Source organism: Balaenoptera physalus (assembly GCF_965194825.1).
Source record: "Balaenoptera physalus genome assembly, chromosome: 1".
NCBI classification, from domain to species: domain Eukaryota; kingdom Metazoa; phylum Chordata; class Mammalia; order Artiodactyla; family Balaenopteridae; genus Balaenoptera; species Balaenoptera physalus.
The window spans coordinates 10,281,443-10,308,285 of NC_138882.1; the positions used below are offsets into that span (position 1 = coordinate 10,281,443).

At 40.4% G+C, this 26,843-nt stretch overlaps 2 protein-coding genes across 2 annotated transcripts in view; one reads left to right on the plus strand and one right to left on the minus strand.

The window, feature by feature from the left end:
- LOC309644460 (uncharacterized protein) overlaps positions 1-26,843 on the plus strand; it is a 377,358-nt gene that overhangs the window by 135,550 nt on the left and 214,965 nt on the right. Inside the window, exon 6 of the mRNA XM_082428192.1 lies at positions 4,282-4,397. Within this exon, the coding sequence (XP_082284318.1) occupies positions 4,388-4,397 (10 nt within the window). The 5' untranslated portion in view covers positions 4,282-4,387. The remainder of the gene's footprint in view (positions 1-4,281; positions 4,398-26,843) is intronic.
- Positions 4,394-26,513, minus strand: RGS13 (regulator of G protein signaling 13). The gene is made up of 4 exons (XM_082428314.1): positions 25,368-26,513; positions 22,071-22,132; positions 10,378-10,544; positions 4,394-9,945 (listed from the first exon to the last, which is right to left on the minus strand). Exons 1-4 carry the CDS (start codon positions 25,451-25,453, stop codon positions 9,760-9,762), a joined length of 501 nt encoding a protein of 166 aa, XP_082284440.1. The 5' UTR covers positions 25,454-26,513; the 3' UTR covers positions 4,394-9,759.

The following is a 26,843-nucleotide window of genomic DNA, read 5'->3' on the forward strand; positions in this document are numbered from 1 at the left end:
TGCTGTGGCTGGGGGCTGGCCCCCTGGAGCAGGAGCTGCTTTAGAGGGGCCACTGATGCTGACACAGGCCACTTGCCAGGCAGGGGTGGGGTGGGAGCTGCTTTGGAAGGGCCAGCTGGGATGGGCCTGTTAGCGGGGCTGGTCCTCAGGAGAGCACCAGGGTGGATGCATGGTTTTAGCCGAGATGATGGCAAGTGAAAGAAGTGGCACCTGCCGGTGCCAGGCCAGGTAGGTAGAAAGAGAGCACAACAAAATGGCACGCGCCAGCGCTTCTGTCCCTGAAGAAAGTTTTACCAGATCCCTGTCCCTCCAGCACAGGCCCTAATATTAGTCAACAGATCTCCTTCTCATATAACCCAGGCACTTTCCAAGTTGCTTCCTCTGTGCTGAGACGCAGTGAGAGTGAGTCTGTGCACGAGCCCTTCACGAGCGGAGTCTCGGTTTCCCGCAGCTCTCTGGCTCCCCCAGATGTAAGTCCCACTGGCTTTCAAGGTCTGACATGATGGGGCTCATCTTCCCTGTGCAGGTCCCCTGAGTTGGGGAGCCCAGCGTGAGGCATGGACCCCTTGCTCCTCAGGGGGCATCCGTGGTTGTGATGTCCCTCCTGCCTGCGGGCCGCTGCACCGGGGGTGTGGGCTGTGACTAGACGGCGTCTCCTCCCTTTCTTCCCATCTTCATGTGGCCTTTTCTTTATATGCTTAGCTGTAGAAAATCTGTCCTGCTAGTCTTCAGGCTGCTCTCAGAGTTGTTCTGTGTGTGGTTGTAGTTTGGTGTGTCCCTGGGGAGAGGTGAGCTCAGGATCTTCCTACTCTGCCATCTTGATCCACCAGGCGTGAAGACTGTCCCTTTAAAGGGATGACAAATTATTAACCTTTGACTGGCCTTTTAATTAGAAGTTTATGAGGTAAATAAATGGATAAAGGGCATTTCTTGTGCAAGAAGCCCCACAGTAGAGAAAAAGCACATAGGTTTAAGGGGCTTATAAGCAGTGTATAATGGCTGGACCATACAGTTTGTATGGGAGGTGTGGGGGGAGAGAGAGAGAGCACGAGAGAGCCAGCAAAGGACGAGATGAGAGCGGTTTGCAAGGTAAGAGCTCTGAAGAGACATGTATCATGGTAGAGGCGGTGAGGAGTTACTGAAGAACCGGATCGCATTTGGTAGACAATGTTTTTGGCGAGAATCACCTCAGAGAGAAGGGTGTTTCCATCATTCAGAAGAGAACTGTGGTAATCCAAGCAAGAGGTGGGAAGGGAAACCATAACCAAGGCAGTCATGGTGGAAAGCTGAAGACAGCTTCATGAGACGTTTAAAGTAGAACGGATGAGACTTGATTCGTACTGGTCTCGGGGGCAGGCGAGGAATGAGTCTTGGATGACCTCCGGGGTTCTGGCTAAGGTGACTGGAGAGCATCATTTACCAAGCAAATACTTATATATTAGATGTGTCAAACGTTTTGCCAGGCTCTCCGACGGGTTGTAGGCACACAAAGGTAACTGAGAATTTAGTGGAAGAGGTAGACAAGTGAACGTACAAATATATTGCAGTTGGTAAGTGACACCATTCATCCTCATAAGGAATCCAGGAGAAAAAGAAAGCAGAGATGAATTATAAGGAGAAAAAGTGGCATTCCGTTATAGACACAAAAAAGATCAGGAGAGCTCTGGAACCACGAGTGGGAACTGGAAATTATACAGAGAGGCAGTCAGGGCGAGAGGGACAAGAATCAGCCTTGGCATCAGAAAGACCTGGGCTTGGATTGCTGCCTGGTTCCATCAGTTGTTAGGTTTATGACTTCAGGTAAGTAACAGTTTCGTCATCTGAAAAATGGGATGCAGATCACCCACTTTTCAGAGTTACTGAACATGGGTGATGATAATGTATTACGTCTTTAGTGCAATAACTGACAAAGATGGTGAGTGTACATGGGGGTTCTGAAGTGTGGTGGCATTGCACAGTTCCTGTCTGGAGTTCAGGTGGAGATCTCAGACGGGGGGTAGATGATTGGTGACGCTGCAGTGGGTGAGAGACTGCTCCAGAGAAGTCTAGCAAGCAAGAAGGGCCATGGTGATTTCTTAACATCGTCCTGTTTTCTGAACGGGTACTCATTTCAGAAAACTCAGATTATTCAGTTCAGTTTATCTGAACAATTTCCTTGCCTTTGGAAAGATAGGGAATTACTGAAGACAGTAATATCTTTTAAAATTAAGTCTTTATGGGTTTTTTTTTTCTTAGAATGTGCATCAGAGCGCACATATCAATAACTGTTGCATATTGCATAGAAAGAACTTTCTAACTTGTCTGTGTTTAGGATGATGGCTGTGACCATGCTTACAATATAATTTGAATGATGACAATATCTCTTTTGAGATTTATTAAGAAAATCAGTCATTACTCAGTCACAAAAGAGTCTCCTCAATTTCAGAGGCTAATTTTAAGCATGTGACTGAAAGGAGTTGCAATTTTGGTCTTTAATCAGCAAAATCTCATTTGATTTATGGGAAGAGAGGTTATTTCAGAGTCAGAAAGCTCTTAGTTTTAGTCCTGGCTTGGTTTCTTGGTTCCTTGAGTGAACTTGGACAAGTTTTTAATCTCTCTGAAGCTTAGTTTTCTCAAGGTTAAAATGTAGTTAATAATAACTTCTTTGCACATTTATTGTGAGACTTAAATGAGATAAGAAATGCAAAATGACTATCACAGTGCCTGGCACCTAGTAGCTTCCAAGTTTTTTTTTTCTGGAAACAGAACCTCAGTATCTTTTTTCTTTTTCCTCTTCTCAAAGAATAAGCATTGATGACACTTTTCACCAAAGCTTTAAGCTAATAGTAACATTCATTTGTGGCAACTCTAGAAACAAACTGCCACCCTGAGACATAGAAACTGAGTTAGCACGTACAGTCCAATTTTAGGATTAGTTACTTGGGATGTAACTTGTATGTAAGTCACCAAAGGGCTGGGGTGCTATCAGACAGCCTTACATCATGAAAGCAGACTATATTTACCTTAACTGTCTTTTATTATTATTCTCACTAGCAAAGGCCTGTGAGAAAGAACTCAGTTACCATTGCTGCCAGAAAAACACATCCAAGTGTCTAATAATATAGCTAAATACATTATTAATTAGAAGCAGCAAGATGAGCAGTAATCCTGTCAAGAAGTCAAATTATCCAGTAGGTTTTCCCGCCTCTTTCTGTGTACCATTCCTTTTACAGGATAAGTTTCAAACTAAGTATGTTTATAGATCTGGCAGATTCCTTTCTTGTATCGAAAAGTGTCCTTTCCTTATTAAGAATGGAAGCTCTCTAATGAAGGGTGTTTATCATTATAAGCACTGCTTATTTACTATCATAGCACTTCTGCATGCGGCTTGTTTCTTCATTTCCCCCTCCTCCCTTCTAGCGATTGTCATCTGAGGCCGCTGCTCCCTGCGTTTACAATACTGCTTCTTCTGTTTCCCCTTATGTATTTCATTTTATTGTTCTTTTGTATCCCATCTACAGATTTCCTCCATTTTGATTCTCACATGCCGTTATTCTCTAAAATCCCATGCTCTGTCTTAATAACTACCTTTTTAGGCTCACGGTGACCTGCCAGGTATAGTGGTCTGGGAGTCTGAATTCATCAACTCACTTACTTCACGCCGTACCTCTGCAGGGCAGTTCCTGTTACCACCTGCTACTGGATTTCTGTTTGCATGCTAGAACCTCACCACTCAACCACCAGCCCATGTGCTCTTTGGATCTCACTACTCTCCTTCTCACATATCGGGGATAAAAATTCATCCTGGTAGGATTGTTTTGAGGCTCAAGTGAAACAGTGGATATCAGTATTTTTCCTGAACTCTGAAGACTTTATTGAGTTTTGAAAATGAGTAATTCTTTCTAAGGCGTTCTGCCCATAAAGTGTTAAAATTTGAAAATGCCTCTGGTCAAATCCTTTCTATAAACAAATTTTTTTATACTTAGATAAATGATCTAAGCCCTAAGTGACTGGTTCCTAATTCTAAGCAAAACTGACCGTGACAGTGGTAGGTGCCAGATGTCGGGTGGTGTCTTCAGAAAGTGGCAAATGCTGCTGCATGTATGGCCGATAGATTTTTTAAAAATGACCTCAGATGAGAAAGATGCTGCTTGTGAAGATAACTAAAATACCCTCATGATTTCCTACTTTATTTTCTTTAAATTTTTTGGCCATTGATTCTAGATTCTTTCAGCACTTTCTTTCTTTGGCTTTTAGTGTTTCTAATGACATTTTCACTCTCTGCCCACACCTTTCCTCCAGGCTCTCAATCTGAAGATTTAGCCGTTAGTACTGACCGGCCATGGCCGTCGTCCTGAGCCTGGACCTCCTGCTCATTTTTCATCCAGGACAGCGGTGACAGCGTGGGATGCTGCACGGTAAGTACCATGACCTCCAACCTCTCGACAGGCTTGGCTCCTCTCCTGTCTCCCCCCGCATCATTTTCATAAACATAAGCTGACTACTCAACATGTGTGTTTCAGTTCCTGGAGTAAACAATGTATTTGCTAACTAAAGAGAGGAGGTTTCATCTTACTACTGGAACTTGGGCATCATTACATCAATCAGTTGCCTGGTAATTCTTCTTTCTAGCAGAAACCTAAGCATCAGCAATGTTTTAAACCAATCTGTACGAGCTTATTAGCAGCAGTAACTAGCGGTAGCTATAATAGTGACCTTCCATATTAAAACAGTCTGTGTAGGCAATAGCACTTTACATTTGAATACGTATTTTAATATATTAGGTTATTGTGCATTTACTTGCCATTTAGCTTGTTTGTGGGAGGCTGTACTTATCGTGGTTAAGGTATGAGAGTCAGAAAGATCTTGGTTCTAGCCGAGAGGCACTGAAAAAGTTATTTAACTTCTCAAAGCCTTGGAGTCCCCAGCCTCGATCAGGGCTGTCAGGAGGGAGGAGCACATGAACTTTGCAGGGAAGCTCCCCTGACGTCTTTCTCCAGTTGTCCGCATCCTGCCTCTGCTGCTGTCTATCATGTTAGTTTCTTTTCCTTTCTTTGTAGCACTTGTCATAATCTGATGTGATATTCTTTATTTGGTTACTGTTTTGTTACACAAGATAATGCAAGCTCCATGCGGGCAGCCATGTCTTCTGCTAGGTTTGTTGGTGCATCTCAGGTTCTCACCTGAGAACCAGGTCGGCATTCAGAAGGTGCTCTGAAACTATGTGTTGAATGAATGAATAATGTATTCAGACAGTTAGCACAATGTCCACAGAGGAAAACTCAATAAACGATCATTATCGTTACTGCAAATATCATGATGAGCTTACAACGCGAATTTGAGTCATTAGTATGTTATTTTTTTCTCTAAGGTTTGATTGAGTGCTTTGGGTTTCTACCCTCTGTTTTGCAGTTTCCCTGTAAGAGCTTCTCTGGTCAGTGACTCAGCCATGCTAACAGCTCCCAGATCTACACTTCTGCCTCTCTCTGGAGTCCCAAGTACGGCATGTAGACACTCACACACAGCAGGTCTCCCAGTCCTGCTCACCTTCCCAGGCTGCCTTTCTCCGCTCACGGCATCTGTACCTCCCCTGATGCTCAGATGAGAAGCTTTGAATCAGCCTTGATCTCTCCCTTATTTCCCTTATCTGACCAATTCACAGTTTCTCCCTCAGAAATGTCTCTCTTTTCCTCACTTGCCTAGCTCTGACTATCATTGCCTCTCATTTGGACTTTTATGGCACCTAATAGTATGATTAAATTTTATTGACCACAGTACAGACTTGATATGCATTTAAATATACAACCTATGAGGAAGATGTTACTAATGTTATTGTTAATCATTTTACACATGAAGAGAAAACACGGTTCAGGGAAGTTAAGCAGTTTCTTAAATTCTCAAAGCTGCTGTTGGATTTGAACTTAGATCTGATTTCAGAGCCTCCACCATCTTTTAAATCTTTCTAATTGCCGCAGAATTTCCCTTCTTGAGCCCTTGTTTCAATCCACACTGCCTTCTCCTTTCCTCTGAATGATCTGTTAATTACTCTTCAAGAATCATCTTACACAGCATCTCTTCTCCTCTTTCCAAGTTCTCCAGGGTGGAAGTAGATGCTTCTGCTGGGATTCCACAGCACTCTGTACACACGTCAGCCTTGGCCATTATTATTTTGTATTTTAATTATCAGCTCACACATCCTTGAGAGAAGAAACCTCTAATTAATGTCCATATTTACAATATCTCTACTCAGTAGGAGCTGGGTAGGTTTTTATTAAAGGAATGCTTCTATAAATACTGTTCATTGGGGAATTTAATACTTGCTCTTTTATTTTTATAGGAATGCTATTCATTTTTTTCTACTAAAATGTAAACTTAGCAGTTGGGAGTAACTGCTTTTTTAAAAAAATCATTCAACATCTGTTTATTCAGTGGGAAATAGTACTTCAAAATAGCCTGAACAGGCACAGTTTTTTTTTTTTTCCTGTATACTTTATTTTATTGTTATTTTTTATTGAGATATAGTTGATTTACTATATTATATTAGTTTTCAGGTGTACAACATAGGGATTCAAAATTTTTATAGATTATACTCCGTTTGAAGTTATCTTAAAATATTGGCAGTATTCTCTGTGCTGTTCAGTATATCCTTATAGCTTATTATTTTATATACAGTAGTTTGTACCTCTTAATACTTGCTTTTTAAACTAACCCCTCCTTCCCCTTTTGGTTTTCTGTTATCAACATAGGGAGATTTTAATAAGAAATCCATTTCTATTTGTCCCCCAAGTTCCCACTCGTGTTTGGTATGTGGTGACCTCTATTTACTCTAATATCTTTGTTCTCTCAGCCTCTTTCTCTGTGCCACCCCGTATGCCTGTATTCTATTTTCCCCAAGTTTTGCTTTCTGCTAAGCAACAGGTAATGTGTCAGCACCAGTGTTTCACTGCTCACTTAAAGCTTGAGTTCAGATGCTATTTTTCATCTTTTATGACCATGATGGAAATTTCAGGTCCTAGATATGGGAAAGATATTTTGGGGCAGTAGGATCTTATGATTTTCTTCAAATCACACCCCATTATGTCTTTGAAGAAAGCTTCATACATATCTTTTCTGTAATCATCCTTCCAAAATTGGTAAAAAGTCCTTTGCAGTTGCCAAAACTGTGGTGTGACTGATAAGTTATAAACAGGAAAGTGCTCGTTTCTGCCAAGATGCTTGAATCTGAATTGTACAAATCTCTGTCGCTATCTTTTTTTGGAGAAGATAAGACTTTATTTTTATGAGGAAACAATGAAGTCTTATCTTGTACATCTCCAGAAATTGAAAATGTATATCTAAAAATGGGAAAAAAATCATTAATATATCCAGGTTCTGATTTCAGAACTCTAACAATATGTTTTTAATTTATTAATCTGAAAATATAAGGATAAAACAAATATCATGTAAAAATGTGTTAATGTGAATATAACCTTGTAGCCATTTGATAAATACAATCAATTTTTGAATTGTTTTAATAAAATGAAATATTTATTAATTTTAAAAAATCCTAAGAAAAACAAACAGGATTTAAGATAGTAAGTTAAAATAATCTGAAAACTATTTTAACTGTCAGTCACATGAAACACATACTTCCACATAGAGTTCTTGAACAGATAGCACTTTAAGTTTAAATTCTCTGTTCCTAAGTAAAAAAATTTAGAACTCCCTCAATTGGTGTTAAACACAGACTAGTTCCTTATCCACCTTCCCGTGAAAACATCAATTTTTGGAGGAATTCCTCTTCAAAATGAGTCCAAACTTGAAGGAAATGATGAATACATTAGTAATGGGATGTAAAGCACACTGCATGTGGCTCACTCCGTCAGCTAGCCCTATTTCTTTACTTTATAGATGAAGAAACTGAGGCCTACTGGTACTAGAGGTACAGAGAGAGACATGCGGGGCGTGAATAGGCGCTAATCCAGTTGCTTGGTCCAAAGCTTTTTGTTCCTTGTCACCATGTGGCACCTTGCTTCCCCAACATGAGGTGAACGTGCTCTGAGGGCTGGGCAGAGGGACTGTATTTGGAAGGTAAAATCAGCACATAAGCAAAACTGAAAATTCTAGACTTATCCTGTGTTGGAGTGCAAGGGGAAAAATAAGTAGCAAAGGATGTTGGTTATTCCATTTATTAGTTACATCAGTGTTTGGCTGATTTAGTATAATTTGCGTGAGAAGGGCTCAAGGTGTCCTGAAACCACGTGTCTCGAGGCCATGGATGTATGACCTTTCTGACTTGCCCATGCATATACTCATTTGCTGATGGAGTGAGATGAGGAGACTATTTGAAACACGTGGAAACATTTCTTTTTCTGGCATATTGTGCCTAGGGATCATTTATCAAGTTCAGATATCTAAGACTTAAACCTGTATTCTTATACTGGTATTTTAAAAAGAAATAAATTAAATTCAGTGGATTAGATAAAATTGGACTACTGTGGTAACACCTTCTACAAGTAACTAGAGCCCCCATTAATCAGCTTTATACTTTTTAACAAAAAATGTTCTCTTGCACAGCTAATTCTCTTTCCCAGAAATGAACCCCTAAATATTGATTCTATATTATAATAATTCTTTGTTTAATGAGAATAATTCCAGTTAATATTTATCTTCATGTGATACAGCTTAGGTTTATAGGCATTTTAAAATAGCAATGCTATTTCAGTCAAATTTGAGACCTGAGAAACACTTTTCATACTAAAACTAAAAATCTTGATCAAAAATTTCCTACAGTTAATTCTTTGGAAAAATGATATTAAATATTTTAAGTATCTTATTCTTTATCAAAAGTAAAGAATATTTATCCATTACTAAGGAACATTTATCCTATGCTATGTGCTGAACAAAGCAAGTGAAACAGACATGAGTTCTTTCCTCTGTAATATTCTGACAGATTCTAAGAAGCTTCTATGACAGGGAAGATAAAAACAGTCTTTTACCGGAAAAATTACTTTATCATGTCTTTGAAAAAAATCACATATTTATAAAGTTTTTAGTTTATATTTGTATTTATTGATTATCAAGACCATCAAGATGGATTCAAATTGTGAGGAAAAAAACCTCAACATATAGGAACCAAATTTTCTACCCTATAGCAATATAAGTATGAAAATAAATGAGGAAATTCATACATTTAAATAGCTTAGACTCATTTGGAATTTTTCACATGTAGAAGATATATGCAATATAGAAGTTCAGTTATGAAAGTAATAGTAGGAAGATTTTATAGGTAAAATATCTCTCAAGAACACATCTTTTTATATGGCTCATGATATAATACAATTGATTATACTTTGAGTACCAAATTTGTCTACTAATTAAAGTTATTACGAGCACTCTATCTAAAGAGTACATTCAAGCTAGAGACAAAACTCATATAACTACAGTTTTTAAAGAACTGATCTGTGCATTATGACAGAAACATTTCATTAATAAGAAAACATCCATCTAGTTGGATTTCTACAGTAAAAACTTTATCGCACTGGTGTCATGAAGAAAGACCTTCCTTCCTTATATATTAAGTGAGCTATGTAGGTATGCCATAAATTGTGTTATTCATGTTACAAGAGTTCTGTAGTCCATCCTTTCAGGATCTGTTTCTCTTTGAGAACTAGAAATCAATTTATAGTTTGATTTCTTCTATTTCATTCCTGCTCCATTTCTGATTTTTTTTTTTTATAGTAAAAGCACAAAGCCAGGACTTTCAGTATACCATCTACAATTTAAACTTTTGAGTGGTGGTCAAAAATTGTTGTTGGGTTGAATAGTCTTCAGAAGTTTCTGGTACATTTCTGACTTTAGAAACCTGGGATAGGAATCCCTTTCCATGTGCATATGCACTATTTTTTGAGCCTCTTCAAAACACGTTTGAGTGGGTTCTTGAATATTCTTGATGATGGTTTCTCTTGTCGAACTGTCAATGTTAATCTGAAAAGTGAAATTACATGTAGAACATAAGTAGGCATAATTGAAGATGAAAATGGAATGGAAAGGTTTAATTTTTTTCTTCCTCTCCTTTTCAGTGGAATAGGGTAATTTTGTTTGCAGTTTCATTGGTATCTTAAAAGACTGATAAGAGATAAGCTACTTGCTTTTGAAAAAGTAAACATCCAACTCAACATCCCAGATTTAAAGTCTGGCCTAACTTTCCTACTTAACTGCTGTGTGACACTGAAGAAGTTAAATTAACTTCTCAGATTCTCAGGTTTCTTATCTGTAAAATAAGGTTAACAATACTGACTACATAGCACTATAGGAGGTACTGGATGTAAAGTGCTGGCACATACGTGTGCTTGACAGACACTAACGCTTTCCTGGGGTGTATGATTTCCGGTTGCCGGCATTGTCAGGTGTGGTTACCTCTCTAGGGGACTCTGGCTGGATGTAAGTCCTATAAAGCTTCTTGGCCCTAGAAGTTCTGCTCCGCTGTGAGGCAGCTTTCTTATAGGTTTCACACGCCATCCAGAATTTAATATTTTCATCACTGTGCTCCGTTTTTAAGTATGCTGCATAGACTACCGGACCATCTAAAAGTAGAGGAGAAATCAGTTTATTTTCCTGGGTCAGCATCCTAAAAATATCTGAACAATATGTAATGCAGTTTAAAACTAACATCTGAATCAGAGCTCCCAAATTATTTGACAAGTGAGTATTATATAATGATACACACACACACACACACACACACACACACACACACACACACCCCACATCTCAGTTACATCTGTGCATCTGAAGCATGTTTTGACAGTGCCAGTTAGTGGTGGGATCATTCCTTCATTCCTTTATTCCGTGTTACTCAGAGCAAAATGCCCACTAGTGTGGCTGGGTCTAGGATGGAATAGGTCACAAGGACCCAGAAACAGGACTTAAATGGCCTCAGTGGGAGAGAGCTCTGATCATGAAACTGACATGAAAAATCTAAAACCTCAATACAAACTGGAGGGTAAGAGCAAGGTTTAGAATCTAAACAGGCAGGTCAGGGTTGAAAGGAAAATGTCCAGACCATGTAGAAATGATAAACTGATCAGGCTGTATAGCCCGGGGTGTTTCTCGTACGCAATTAGAGCAGGAGAACATGGGTGATGAACAATTCAACTTCATACCCATGGTTTATGGTTCACACCAGAAATGAAGGACGAGGCAGGGAATGGAATTCGGACAGGGTGTTGGAAACTGCCTCAAAATCCAGGACGGGACCGTGAGGATGTGCAGAACATCCATTAAGTGACGCTTGATGCCAGAGACGGTCATCCTCAGCTCTGGTCTTTGCTGAAGTGGGAAGATAGGGGCAAACGTGTGGGAGGAAGTTCCCCGATTGAGCCACTATTTTGTGGGCACCAGTGTTTGAAGAAGAGGGTTAAGTGAGTTTTCACACATCTGACACATTAATCAGAATCTTTGGGGGGATCAAGTATTCTCAAGATTCAAGATGAACCCTCTGAGAAAAATATTAAACTTCTTTTGGTGACTACGAAGTCTCTTGGCATATCTGAGAAATTGAATTGCTAAATGATAAGACAATGTAACTTTCCAATGATAGTGACAGAAATGTGTATGTAGGTGCATTGAACACGTGATGAAACATAGGATTTTGACTAACAATATCTTAGTATTGTTAACTGTTACAAGAAATAATAGTAATCAGAGGGAATAGCAACGGTGAGTAAAATCATATTTTCCTAGGTCTTCACATTAGAGATTGGATCTAATGAGTTTCCTAGCACCAGAAAGCCAGGCTCCTTGACTCCTTGGCTTCTACTGCTCTGTCAGCACTGATACAAAAATAAAGACAACAATTAAGGTATTTTGTATTCAAGAGAAAAACTCAAACAGAGGCAGATTCTAATAACACCTTCTAAGGAGGCATTAGGGTTGGGGAAAGCTGGCGATCTGCAAGAAATGTGCTATCCTAGGAAGACACAAAATTAGAGCTTGGTTCATTAGTATCATGGGAGCAAGTGTAGCCTTCACGACATTGGGTGGGAGAGGGTTCAAAAGAAGCATTGTTTGAATTGAGAGGACAGACTAGATGTGGGTAGGGCTTGTGTAAAAATGTAACAAGGAAAGGATATGGATTTGGTATTTCTGCCCAATGGGGGAATATATTTTACCTTACACTTAAAACAAGAAGTTTGTTTTCACAGCAATTAACTTTAAGATGTGCCTCACCTCATCACAGACACAGAAAGCTGGGGTCAGAGAATACAGATGTAGCAATTGGTATTCCTATTAGAGAAACAGCTGAATGGGTAGGCAAACCAAAAAACAAAACAAATCAAAACAGAAAGCCATTTCTGGCGTAACAAGTGAAGCTGGAAGCCAATAATTTGCAGTGTGTATTGAAAGAACTAGAATCCTATTTAAGAAAATAAAAAGCAATTTTTTATACTTTGTACTTAGAGAAATTTTGACTGAGTGCTTCATTAGGAACAGAAAATAATGCTCCTAAAATAAATGAGTTATGGAATAGGAAAAGAAACAAGCTACCGGTAAGATGAAATCTACAGATCCTGGAATGAGACTTAGCCACCAGGCTGCTTGCATGGGTTAAGTGGATGGGGTAGGGAGCAGGTTGGGGGATAATTTGGAAACCAGTGTTAGATTACATGTTATAGTATTCCGAATTTGTGTTTATATTTATGTTTAGCTTAACTGTATAGTAAAATGTTTAGGGATTCTTATTCTAGAAGCTGCCTGCATCTGTATCTGCCTTCTTTAACTTCCCTCCTGATTGAGTGGAGGAAGGGTCTTTTGGGGCTGGCCGAATGGTTCAACAGTTCTCAACATTCCCAAGTCCTCTGCTGATGAACCCATCCGTGTGTTGCCACATATATTTTTATATAGATACCCAGTGTGGTATTGTTCTCAGTTATTCCTGCCCTTCTTGGAGGAGGATTGTACTTTCATGTCCCACTTATTTCAGCCTTGCTCATTGGACTTGTGTCAGCCAATGACACCCATGCACAGTGTCATGTGCAGGTCAGGCAGAAGGCTTCAGGAGGATTATCAGGGGGTTCTGCCATTGCTCCCCACCCCTCCAAAAAAATTACGTGAGAAGGACACATTCCGGAAGAGCTGCTCCTGTAGTCTGAAGGCCAGAATAAAGACCTGCAACAGAGCTATAGTTGACCCAGTCATTGTGTAGCATGAACAAGAAATGCACCTTTCTTGTAGATTAGTGAGATTTTGGTACCACGTATTACTGTATCATATCCTAGTGAAAGCTGACCTGGACCACTTGAACTTGTCTGATATTAATGATAGGACTCTGGTGTGGAGAACAAGTAGCTCACATGACTGGTATGTTTTATAGAATTTTATCTTCATTAGGCTAATTTTTATGTAAGTTAAGCAGCTGAAAATATTTGTACAAAAGTGTTCCAGGGGGACTTCCCTGGTGGCACAGTGGTTAAGAATCCGCCTGCCAATGCAGGGGATTCGAGTTCGAGCCCTGGTCTGGGATGATCCCACATGCTGCAGAGCAACTAAGCCCGTGCGCCACAACTACTGAGTCTGCGCTCTAGAGCCCGCGAGCCACAGCTATTGAGCCCACGTGCCACAACTACTGAAGCCCCCGCGCCTAGAGCCCATGCTCCGCAACAAGAGAAGCCACCGCAATGAGAAGCCCGCGCACCGCAAGGAAGAGTAGCCCCCGCTCGCCGCAACTAGAGAAAGCCCGTGCATAGCAACGAAGACACAACACAGCCAAAATAAATAAATTAATTAAATAAATTATAAGAAAAAGAAAGTGTTCCAGGAATCCGAGCAATTATTAAAGTCAGAACTGAATTGCTCACTGTAGAATTTCTGTTGACTCATACAACAAGGGAATTACAAGGTGGGAAAGCCTTTTCCAAATTAGGCGATGCAGCCCAGTGTGGCCCGTTCTGAGGTTTTAAATGATGCTCCTTTCTGAGCACTAACGCTCCAGAGACCATGATTCTGCTTGAGCAGAGTAATAGGGATAAACAGGAGAATTGCTCATTAAACTGAGAAGATGGAAGAACTAGGTTTATGTCACACATAGTGTACACTTTTTCCTTGAAGAATGAGAGTGGCGCCTTTGGGACTCCCTAGTGTGTTCTTACAAATTAGTCACTGAAATTAGTATTTCTGTGACACACAAGGTGACACATGCTGGTATCTTGATGTAAATAGAAAGGAAACATGACATTCCTCTTGTCTGAGTCAGAATGGTGGCCCATCTATTCCAGGATTGTTTTCTGCAAGGCAGCAAGGCTCATGGCATGCATTAAATCCTAAAAATGGTCTGTGTGGCAGTCTGCCACCAGAAAAGTATCTAAAACTGTGTTAAATCCATTTTATTTTTAATATGTACCACTGGGGAAAATGAATTCCATAATTCTACCAGCCTCTGTGTGAAGTTTTAAAATAAGTCTGTTTTATTGAAATTCTCTGGTTTGGCTTGTATGATATTAATAATTTCTGGTTTTTCTCCTAACTTCTCTTTGCTGTATTATTATAAAAGCAACTTAAATACAGAAATTTGTTAACAACTTGATATTATTTCCTTTCACTCTTTCAGTCCTTTGTTCATGTTTAACTTTCTACCTAAACAGTATTCATTCGTCTTCACAAATACAGACACACTCTCAAATTACCTTACTGGCATTATACAATGAAAGCAATTTTGTATCACTCTTTCATACTTAATATGGTGTAGCAAACACTTTCTCTTATTTACTCTTTTTTTTCCCTCCTGTTTACTCTTAAAGGTCATGTAATAGTCCATTGCAGGACTACAACACTGTATTATATTTAGCCGTGCTACCATTATCGAATATTTAGATTATTACCCCTTTATATGTTATGACGTATTCTACATTGACCATTTTGGTTTATAAATCTTTGCATCTCTAATTATTTCCCTAGAATTAAAAGAGTAGAATTACTAGATTGATGATGTAATATTTTTGGAGACTCTTGATACCTATTGTAAAATTGCTTTCAGAAATATTTCATTGTTTTTCATTAGTAATAGCAGTGTTGACATGTCTACACACTCCTTCCTTCCCAATCAGATTGGGTAAAACCAGTGACTTGTAATTATTTAAATTTGTGTTTTAAAAATATGAATGCTTAAACATTTTTTCTTTATTCCAGACCATTTCTTTTCTTTCTGTGAATCTCAAATTTTTTGTCCATTTTTCTTTTGCGTTGTTACTGTTTTCTTGAATTTCCAGGTCTCTTTGTATATTAAAGACACTATCTGTTTTATTTATGGCATTATCTTCTGTTTTACTTTTACATGTTACTTTTGTTTATGGTTTGGGGGAATATTTGTAAAATATCTAATCTGAAAAAGCCTAAGTTCATCCATCTGATCTGCTTTCAATCTTTTCTTCACTCTTATTAGAGAAAAATCTGTAAAACAAAAATCTGGCCATGGCCCTTTATTTATAGCCTTCAGCCTTTCCCATTGCTCTAATGGTAAAACCCCTACCTCTCGGCAGTGGCTGCAGGGCCCATGAGGATACCACACTGTCTGCCTCTCCAGCCTCATCCTGTCATGCCTGAACACCGTCCTGATTTGCGCCTTGCTCCTCCCGGCCAGGTGGTGTGTTACTGCCATGCTGCTGTATATGCAGTTCCTTCTGTGTGGCGGGCTTCAGACCCTGATCGAAGACTCAGGTTTGGTATCTCAGTTTCTGAAGAAAATCTCTCCGAAGCCCCTGTCCCCACAGCAGGTTAGATAAGTGCTTCCTGTCAGTTGACAAGCAGCACCTAGTCCACACTTATTTTCGTTCTCATCGTATCTCCCTCTGTACCACAGTCTGTTCTGTGTGTTGATTTATTTCTCTTACTCTCCCCTGGCCTGCCAGCCCTTTGAGAACGAGCACTGCAGTCACTCACCTTTGCATGCCCCACGCCTACGTGCTGCCTGACGGGTAACGGGTACCCAGTAAAGAAATGTTTGTCAATCCAGGCTTTTGGATCCCTTGTGCTTCTGTGTTTTAAAGAGACTCTCTGTAGATTTTGAAAAGTAAAGAGGCAGGCTCTAATTATTCAGCATCCAGGAAGCACCAAAGACCAGAGGATTATAGTTGTTACTTTTTGGTTTCTTGAGAGCGAGACAGAAAATGTACTAACTGAAGATTGAGGTCTACAAAAGGCCAGGTTTGTTGTTGTTCTGTTGTTTTCCCTGCAAGGTGAGGACATGCCTGAGAAGTTAAAGAAGACGAAAGTGCTAGTGGGAAAGGTGAGGCATGGCAGCATGGGGAGTAAGAGGGATGGCGAGGGGAACCATGGCAACAGCTGTGGGTAGCAGCGCTGAGAATAAAGGGTGGTGTAGGGAGCTGCCAATCCCCAGTGAGCAGCACAGAATCTCACAGATGAGGAGAGCCGAGGGAACACACAGGAGGGGACAACAATATCCCTCAGTGACTTGTAGTGTGCACTCTCTGCCGTGATGCAGCTGCTCCGTAGCGTGGAGCAGCCCCGGTGCCTTCAGCACTACGATCATCCTACACTTCCCATCTGGCATTTCCAAGGCTGTCCACGGTGATTGTGATCACTGAGAAAGGGAGGGAAGCGTTCAGTACACTTAAGGATGATTTTGGCCAAAATTAAGATTGATGCAAATTCTGGGATTCAGAACCCTTGCCGATCCAGAAGGGCTTAACTGTACGTCTGCTCTTGTGTCTGTGCCGGAGTGCACACAACAGGCCATGGAAGAATACACAATTGTGCTTTCTCACTTGAAATCATCACTGCAAATTTTAAAATGGGCACTCAGCATTACCCTGTCATCCTACCATCCTCCCCTAATATCGTGGCTCTCCAACTCTCCAGAAACTATTTCCTATCCCGTCCTTTCACAGTGCCAACTCTTCCTCTCCTCAGCTGCTGATGACCCTGCTTCAAACTTAGCTGAGAACACAGGTTTGATTAGGTGGAGATTGCCTTACCTTCTCTCCACCAAATCAACCAACCTACCTCCGCTGGTACCTGCCCTTTCTGACTCTCCTCCTGAGAGGAAAGGATCCCAGTTGCTTTTTGGGTGGGCCAAACAGTTCATTTGTGGCTCCCACCTGATTTTGCTTTCCCTGTTGCCTTGCACTTCTCCTTTGCTCTTAAAGTCGCTGCCACTCTCTTCTGTGTCATCCGCTTCTTCCTCTCTAGTGGTTGCCATCGTCTGCAAATATGCTGCTTTATTTCCCAAGTAAAACCAATAACAACTACTGACTCTTTACGCCCAGCGTGGACTGCATTCACGCTTCCTTCCAGCGTCTGGGCTTTTCTCTAATGAACTTCACAGCAGAATTTATGTAAATAATTCCCTGTATCATCTGCCTTGCTTCCTCTTGTCCAATCCATCTCCACCTTGGCCCCAAGGCTGCTCTTACCTCAGCACAATTGACTTCATGTTGCCACACCTAATGGTCGCTGTTCCTTCCACATCTTACCTGACTTCCCAGCAGCCTTAGACACAGTGCACACCTCCCTTCCTGAAACGCTCTCTTCTTTGCCTCCCGTGATGATATGCTGTCCTGGTTATTCTTCACTCACTTGATGCTCCTTTAACATCTCCTTCACAGACTCCTTCTCTTCTCTGGATATGGAAATATTGGTGTGCATCTAAGCTCCACGTCTGGATCTCTGCTCGCCTCCCTCTGAACTGTCCCTCTAAGTGAGCTCATAGGGCCTCCGCTTCGATTAGCATCTATATGCTAATTACTCCAGGTTTTGTCTTCCCTACTGAGTTCCAGTCTTAACTGGTTTATTGAAATAGCCTTCTTACTAGTCTCTCTGCTTCTTTTCTTCAGAAGAGAACTAGCGCGTACTTTTATTGATTTTTTCTTTTATTGACTTACAATATTAGTGTCAGGGATACAACATAGTGATTTGATATTTTTATAGATCATACTCCATATAAAGTTATCATAAAACATTGGCAGTATTCCCTGTACTGTACATTACATCCTTGGGTCTTATGTGTCTTATACCTAGTAGTTTGTATCTCTTAATCTCCTCCCCTCCCTTGCCCTTCCCCATCCTCAGAGGGTATTTCTCAAAGCACATTAATGCTTGTTACTTTGCATTTAAGGTCGTTCATGTGGCCTATAAGGCCCTGTGCTCCTGTTATGCTGAATTTCTTTCGGTTAATTGAAGACACTAACCTCATTCATATCTCAGGGTCTTCTGAACATGGTTTTCCTCTGCTTGGGCCGCTCTGCCCCCAGACCCCAGTATGGCTGGCCGCTTCTCGTCATTCAGTTCTTAGCTCAAATTTTACACCTTCCGACAGTTTGTCTCTAATCATCCCGTTGAATTTCCCTCTTACTCCTGTCTTTCTTTGTCATATGACCTGGTTTTATTTTCTTCAAAGCACTTATTACGTTGTGGAATTAATTAAGCTATTAGTTGGCTTTCCTGTTTGTCTCTCTCCTCCCTCTAGAGGGTGCACACGAGCTGAGCACAGTGACCCTCTAGGCCTCTTTCAATGTACTGTCCAGTGCCAGGAAGGTCAGCCAGATACGTGGAAGGATTGAATGACTCATCCAAGGGCATTAGTTGCCGTTTTAAACTTTTTTTATTTATATTAAGCATACTTTACTCGAATATTAGTGGGAAACCTCTATCCTCATCTTTTGAGATTTGGCCAAAAAATATTATTTATGTATGAGCCTTCTGCATTCTTTTCTGGCATTCTTTTCTGATATTTTAATCAAAATCAAAAATAAAATGTTGATTAATCAGAGTTTTGATTTTAATTATTTTTTAGTCTTGACCTTTCCAGTTTGTAGAGTCCTCAGCTTTTAGGTGATCATTGGGCTTCCCCGGTATCGCAGTGGTTAAGAATCCGCCTGCCGATGCAGGGGACACGGGTTCGAGCCCTGGTCCGGGAAGATCCCACATGCCGTGGAGCAACTAAGCCCGTACACCACAACTACTGAGCCTGTGCTCTAGAGCCCGCGAGCCACAACTACTGAGCCCACACGCCTAGAGCCCATGCTCTGCAACAAGAGAAGCCGCCGCAATGAGAAGCCCACGCACCGCAACAAAGAGTAGCCCCCCCTCGCAGCAACGAAGACCCTATGCAGCCAAAAATAAAATTAAAAAAAAAAGTTATTACTACTTTTATGCCCATTTGAAAATAATTTTTTTCCTAAAATCTTGGATGTTTGGAAACTTGAAGGACTTTCTATCATCTGTAAACTTGGAACTTCTGCAGGGTACTTTCTCTTTAATTCATTGTGGAGATTTTTTAATGAGACCAGTCTTCACACCAAATTCCGAGGAATACTACACACTACATTTCTTCATTGAAAGAAGCAGTCATTTGTCTTTACTTCCTTCTTTTAAAACCGTTTCCTGTTTGCTTTCAGTCAGAAAGCAAAGTACTTACAGTCAGAACTCTTTATCATTTTACAACAATCTGAGTCATTTAAGTCCCAGCTCAAAATTTGCCTTTGTGAGAATCTTTGCCATGTGGGTTTCTGAACTACATATTCTTAGAAATTGTTTTTTAATTTGTGTGGAGGCATCTGTGTGTCTTAGCTAGAGGATGAGTTTTACTCCTGTGCTTGGTTAATGTAAACGCAGTCTATTCTCTGGCACATTTAATGTTTGTATTCTTAGTTTTATCTTTCTGATTGCATGTCCCATAGAATGATTTGTTTTATCACCTTTTTATTACATGATTGTTGAATTTTTACATGAATTTCACAGTAATTCACTTTCTGGTAAGATTAGTACCCTGTTTTTGGTGATTTTTGTGAAGAGCAGTATGCTGTCTTCCTGTCCTCATCTTTTCTTTAGACTTTACTTATTCTTATGATGCTAGATCTCTAAATTGCTAATTCTAGCCAAGATCCCACTTGAAAATTTTTTCTGAGTAATTAACTTTATTCACTCAGTTTATGAGGCTGCCAGGATTGGCACAGAAACTCTTACACAACAAGAGGTTTGACCTAAACTCTTACACAATGGCGTTTTGATCTTTTCTTACTAATATTTGTCTTGTATTTATTCATTGAACATTTACTGCATGCCCATTAGGTACAAAGCACAATTTCGGCCTCTGGGAGGTAAGATGAAAGGTGGATGAGAAGTGATCTGTGCTCTCAGGGAATTTACAATCTAGTGAGAATGCAGCTGCGGAAAAAAACCCAGTACACAAAATTGCCATAATTAGAAGCAAAGTAAATAATGATACTATCAAATAGAAGAGAGAGAGAAAAATATTTCCAGGAGGTTTCCAAGAGGAGAAAGTGGGACTTGAATTTTACCTTTAAGGATGGGCAGAGTAGACAGAGAGGCAAAAGCCTGGACCAGGAGAGTTGGGCATGTAGAAGATAGAGCAGGCATCACAGGGGCAGAAGGGCATGTCACGTGTAGGGACAGAGCTGGAGGTAAGTGTTAGAAAGTGCGTTGGGTTAGGTATAGAGTCCTGCAAACCAAGTTGGAGACTTTGGACTTTTGGGTGGGCAGCAGAGAAAAAGGAATGCTATTCAAGACAAGCACTTTATTTCTAAGAGAAATAACTCTCAGTCATTGTGTGTCTCCTCCGTACCAGGCATTGAGCGAGGGGGTGTATATTTAACCTGCACGGTGATGCTGAAAGGATACATGATATTATGCCGTTTTGCAGATGAAGAATAATAAACTCCAAGAGGGAGATTAATCTGGCAGTGCTGCACAATATGGATTACTGGGGGTTGGGATGAACTCTGAATTATTAACAGAGGATCAGTCAGGATAGCCAACTGAGCATACACTTTAGTCTCTTCCTCCTATACCAATATCCTAAAATTGACCAAAAGGATACATATCTTAAAATTTGCAGTCATGCTGGCAAACCGGATCACAAACTATGAGGTACACCTGAAAAGTGAGAGGCGGGGACGGTGGCGTCAGAGAAAGAAAGCGTGGCCTTCAGTGCCCACTGGGAAGGGCTGCTACCTGAGGTGGGCCCTCAGGTGGTGACAGAGCCTGGAGCTGTGTGTCCCAGCACTGTGGGTGCCGTGGAATAAGAGCCAGGCCGGCTGGCTAAGGTGTTTCAGTAGGAGTAGCCAGGGGTCCGCACCTGTGCCATGGCCCTCCAGGCCAGGTGGCGACAGCTGTCTTTGAACCGGGGTGGGGGTGGGGCCCTTGAGTAGAGAAGAGCAGGCAGCACCCCAGAAACATGGCGAGCCTTGGGCGACGGGAAGCACCCTGCCCAGAATAACTGCTGGCACCCCTGCCAATTTAAACCTTGGGTATCACAGCTAACTCCCCTCCCACAGTCAATAGATGTAAACAGATTAAACGTTCACAGAGAGGCTAACAGGGAATCTCAAATTTAACAAGGTCTAGAGCAAATCATTAGCAGACATTTGAGGGGAACAAACCGCATTTTGAAAGAAGTACCAAGTTCAGCAAACAGGAATTTTCTTTGAGTGTGCCCTAATTTTTCTCTGTACCTGTCTTCTGGTGTTTATCATTTCCTACAGCCTCCCAATTTCCTACCCCAGACACAGTTGACTGCTCCTTCGTATGTCTTGTGTTGAGCCTCTGACTTTATCTTCCTCACATCCACTGCTATCATCTTCCATTTATACCATCTGAATTCTGACACATACATAACTAAATATGGACTTATATGAAGTCCCACTTAAATCAGACACTGATAAAGTTAGAAGCAAACTTTGAGGATTTTTAGAATATCAAAACTCAAATTTATTCTTACTTCTCAAGGCACTAAGAAGAGGAAGTTGTTAGTTTTTTTTAAATTATAACTTTAGAAAGCTACAGGAAGGCAGTATATTTCAGTATGTGTTACTACTTAAACATATTTTCCAAGGGATTTTACACATATACTTGTGAAGAATAAATATTCACAATGACTAATCTTGCTTTAATTAACACCAAAGAAAATAATACTGGTTGACATGGCAAACTATTTTCAGGTTTCTTTTTTTAACTTTGGCAGTTGCCGTTTAGAAGGCTATGAGAAGAGCAGCAAGCATACATCATCAAGTTCCCTCATTTTCCTCCAAGAATAAAACTGACTAGTTATTAAAAAATGATATGTACATGATACTCACATTTCGTAGCCATCAACTTTTCAAAAGACTGGGCCCACTGTAATGCTTCCTCCAAAGTAAGGCTTTGAAAAGAAACAAAAGGTGCTCATTGCACCAAAATATTCTCAAGCTTTTTCTGAACTAAATAGAAATATGCTATCTTGAAAATAATGCCAAGATATAGTTATACTCTATTTGTGTGTAGTTTGGGATGGAAATTTATTTCCCAGTGATCTTTTACGTTTTATTTTTACTTTCTAAGTGATTAGAATTATAAAAATATAAAAGTAGAAAAAACATGAAAATCTGATAAAATAAATTTAAAAAGATAAAGAACCAGAGTTTTACAATCTCTGTGGCCTAGATTACCATTGTTAATATTCTGATGTATTTCTTTTTAGTTTTTTGGTTGTATGCATGTTTGTGTGCTTTTAACCAAGAAGTAATCATTCTCTGCATATGTGTGTGTGCATACTTTATATGTGTGTGGGGTGTGTATATACATGTATATGTACACACAAGTTTATATATACCCTTTTAATAAGCCTTTTATGTCTTCACAATTTATAGTGTTATAATTTATAATTGTGAGTTTACTTATTTACTTTTTTGATTAAGGAAATATTTATTCTTTTATCTCTAGATGAGTAATTGTAAATTTATAATCACTGGGAGTCAGTATCATTTATAGTGACCATGAAGTATTCTACAAGGGGGCATTCCATAGTTTACATAATTATTCTCAATGAGTGTTTTGATCATTTCTAATTTTTCACCAATAAAAACAAATAAAACCCAGCTGTCATTGAGGCTTGCCATGCCAGCGGTCAAGGTAATTCCTTAAGAGATTAACAGAAGTAGAATCAATGCTTCTAAAAGGGTTACACGTTGTATGCTGCTGCCACCAGCAATGTGTTTGCTCATTTATCTATTAGACTCTTAGAGTTTATCCACAAAACCTATTGGCATGCATAACTTTGTATTTATTACGTATAAATATTTTCTTGGTCAGTTATTTGCTATATATTTTTTTACCTTGACGGTTTTAGTTTTTATCACTGTGAATAATATGTCAAGTTACATTTGACCTAAACAGTATGAAAAAGGCTATTTACCATTTTGAAAATATCTGTGGAAGATACTGGCTTCGAGACTTCATTTCTTTCATTTTGGTGGGCTTTTTGAGGTGAATTGGTAAGCGACTGTTCTTCAGAATCACTTTCTTTCCCTCCTTTAAAATACTCAGTGCGTTCATTGCCATTCAGTTTATGATACTTTCTTACTTTTCCTATTTTTAATAACCGCATCTAATCAAAAGCCACTATAGATACAAGCAAGCACTGCCCATTGGCTATCACCTGGTGTAGTTAGCTCAGTACTCAGTGTTGAGGGGACAGCCATCTGCATTAGCAGGTACTTAACACAGTGAAAGAAGATTAGTTAAAGAGGTTAAAAAGTAACCTGGGACATAGAAAAATATTGGGAGTCCTAAAAAGGTCAAATATCCTTTGTTTTCTGAAAGTTCAGGTGGTACTTGCTAGTTCTAGATGGAATGTTTGCTTCAGCACTGAGGCTTAACAGTGCACTGCCGTTGAGATTGCTTTCAGCACACATTTCCATGAAACCGTGTCAGACTCATTGTTCCTTTCTCGTATTAGAACTTTAAAAACAGAAACCTAAAATCACCTTTTCCAGTCCAGCGAAACAAAAAGTGCTTGGCAAGGTGTCCTGCAGACCTAACTGTCATATAGGAAAGAAGAAAAGCTACAGTGTGAGAGGAGATACCGTCACTGTCCTGGGTTAGCTCAAAGTTTGGTGTTGGTGATTGTTGGCAAGGGAGTACCTGTGCCTCTAAGGGTCATGAGTTTATGGAGATGCATCGTGATTGGGCTAATTATGGTTGGGGGTGAAGCTGTGAAGTAAAATTTAGTTTTGGTTTAATCCCATTTCTGCTTGTAATTTTTTCTGAGTATTTCACCAGTTTCATGCTGTCCCGTGGCTACCGGTTTCCCTTAGGGTAACTCTAAACACCTTTGTCCCCTCATCCCCTGGAGTTTCTAATAACAGACTCCACTTTTGCGTCCCCTCCTTTCTTCTGGACAGAGAGAGAGCAGGTACCAAACAGATACGGGAGCATTCTGAGACATCGCAGCATTGCGGAGAGAGGAACGAGGAGTGTTTGGAGTCTGACAGTCCTGGGTTCTGATTCCTGTGCTGGACTTTATAGCTTTTGGTCTAACTTAAAATCTCCAAGCTTCAGTTTTATTATCCAGAAAGTTACCCCGAAAATTAAGTTAGGTCAGGAACATAAAGCACTTATCAAGTGACTGTTATCTCCTGGTTGGTGAGGAATGTGAATTCTCTTTCCTTGGCCTTCGCCGGCCCTGACGGTGGGTGTCAGGGCAGGTAGAAGGAAGGCAAGCGTTGATGGTGATTCTCTATGGGAATCATCAGCAGAAGAGAAGGAAGCTCTTCCCAAACCAGCCTTCTCGTCTTCCTTCTCCCACGGGCCTGGGCAGTTCAGCAGCCTCAGCTGGTCAGTTGAAATGCTGAGCTTTGGGTCTTCCTGTCTCTCCCACCCACCACTGGAGCCTCCGCATCCTCCAGACACACAGTAGCTGGTTAGCGTTTTTGGATATTTGGAAACCTCAGGGCGGGAGCCTGCATACCAGGAGCTCCGACTGTAGCAGGGATGCGTGGCCGCGACTGAGTCTCCACGCAGACGAGGTCAGGCTCTCAGGTTAACCCAACAGGGATCCTCGGCCTGGGGATTCTTCAAGGTGAGCAAATCCAGTCAAACGGTTTGTTACCCTCCTCAGGCATTCCGCTTTCCGTTTTAGTATACCCACTGGCCCCATCTGAATGGCTTCATTCTGAGTTATGGCAAAATGTAGAAGAGACCTGGGAGCTTGGTGAGCATTCGCTTACCCCTCCAGTCTCACCTCTTGCAACCACGGATGAAGGTCTGGCACTTTGTAGATAGAGGGTTTGAACCATGTAAATATTTTGGATCAAAGAGTCTCATTTTAACGTATAAAATTTTAACAATATAAGACTTTAAAAAAACCTAAGAATATTTGTTCGTAAAAGACTCTCTAAAAACATTAAACTTGCTGAATTCTCAAGTGTAAACCATGAATAATGAAAACGGAACCTTAGTGTAACGCATGATTGCCCTTCTAGTGGAATTACTCATGTGTAAATGCAAATTTTACTTTCTGAGCAAAATATATTAAGACAGCAGTTGAATAAACATACACCTACTTATCATGTGATAAATATACATTATAATGGTAATAGAATTTACATGCTACTTACTTTGAAGGAGGCCTCTTAGAGTCATCTTTGCACATCTTACAGATCCAACAATTCCGCCTGCTCATTTTTCTAAAGAAACGCAGCATATACTTAGTATAATCTAGTGATTTAAAATGATTATATATTAGAGTCAACGTCTAAAGAAGAGACAAAGTTATAAATCATACAGAAATAAGGATGGGTTCTTGAAGTTAATGGAACACAGCCACTGGTGGGGATGGGAAGGAGGGAAGAGAATAAAATGACTCATCTCATAAATATTTTATAGGGATATAGGTGCTTTGAGTTGTGATTTTAGAACTCATCTGGCCCACCTGTTCTCTATAACAGCTTTCAAAAAATACAGCTCTCTGAAAAAGATCTTTCCACGTAGGAACTCCCAGCAATGAATTCACCAACTCCCAAGTCTTCCCACTTTGGATAACTCTTATTTATAGAAAGCTCTCTCAATATACTGAACAAGAATTGGCCTCTTTGTAATTAACCAAACAAAATAGTGTAAACAGCCAAATAAAAAAATAAGCCTTTTTAAGGGCGAATTCTGAGTGGAGTGTTGCTTACCTGGCTTTCCCCACGCTGGTCAGTGTAACTTTGACTTTAAAATTGAGGTAGAGGTTAGTCAGCCCAGGCTTTATCGACAATGTATGGCATAGAAGGTTTTTAACTCAAAACTTTGAGAAAAAAACTCAAACATTTGTTAAAAACGATTAAATCCACACTTTACAATGAGAGCCGGAAATACTTTGCTAAATATATATTCACACTTATCTGCAATGAGTTATTCAGGATAAGGAGTGAGTTTTATATCAGTCTTTATTGGCTCATGGGAAACATCTGTTGAACACTTGTTATGTACCAGGTTCTGGCTGCCGGGGGTCTACATAGGTCCTGTCTTTCCTCTTCCCATCCTCACTAACAAGCAGTGAATATTCACGTGGTGGGGACTTTGCAACAGGAAGTACAGGGGCCCATGAGTACACATGGGAGGAGAACCTAACCGGACCCAGGGGTGGTTAGAGAAGGCATCCCGGTAAAGCAGTAGCTGAGCTAGAACTACAGGGTGTGCAGGAATGTGCTGAGTGAAGGAGAGAGGCAGCTTGGGCCCAGGTCAGGAGGCAATGGGTCGAGTCCTCATTGAGGAAATGAAAGGAATCTGGTCACTACATGAGTCCAGAGTAGGCAATGGGTCGAGTCCTCATTGAGGAAATGAAAGGAATGTGGTCACTACATGAGTCCAGAGTATGGCAGGGAGAGAGCTCGGAGAGAAAGGCTCCAAAGTGTTCATTGCAGCAAGAACGTGGTGGGAGATGAAGCCATAAGGGTAGAGGCAGAAGTCAAGCACGATAGGCCTTACACACCATCAGTTTCATAGTAAGAAGCTGAAAAATCATTGAAGGTTTTAAAATATGGAATAGATGTGTTAACATTTGAAACTGGTTTTGTAGTAGAATGGATTGTAGGGTGGCCGGGGTGGAA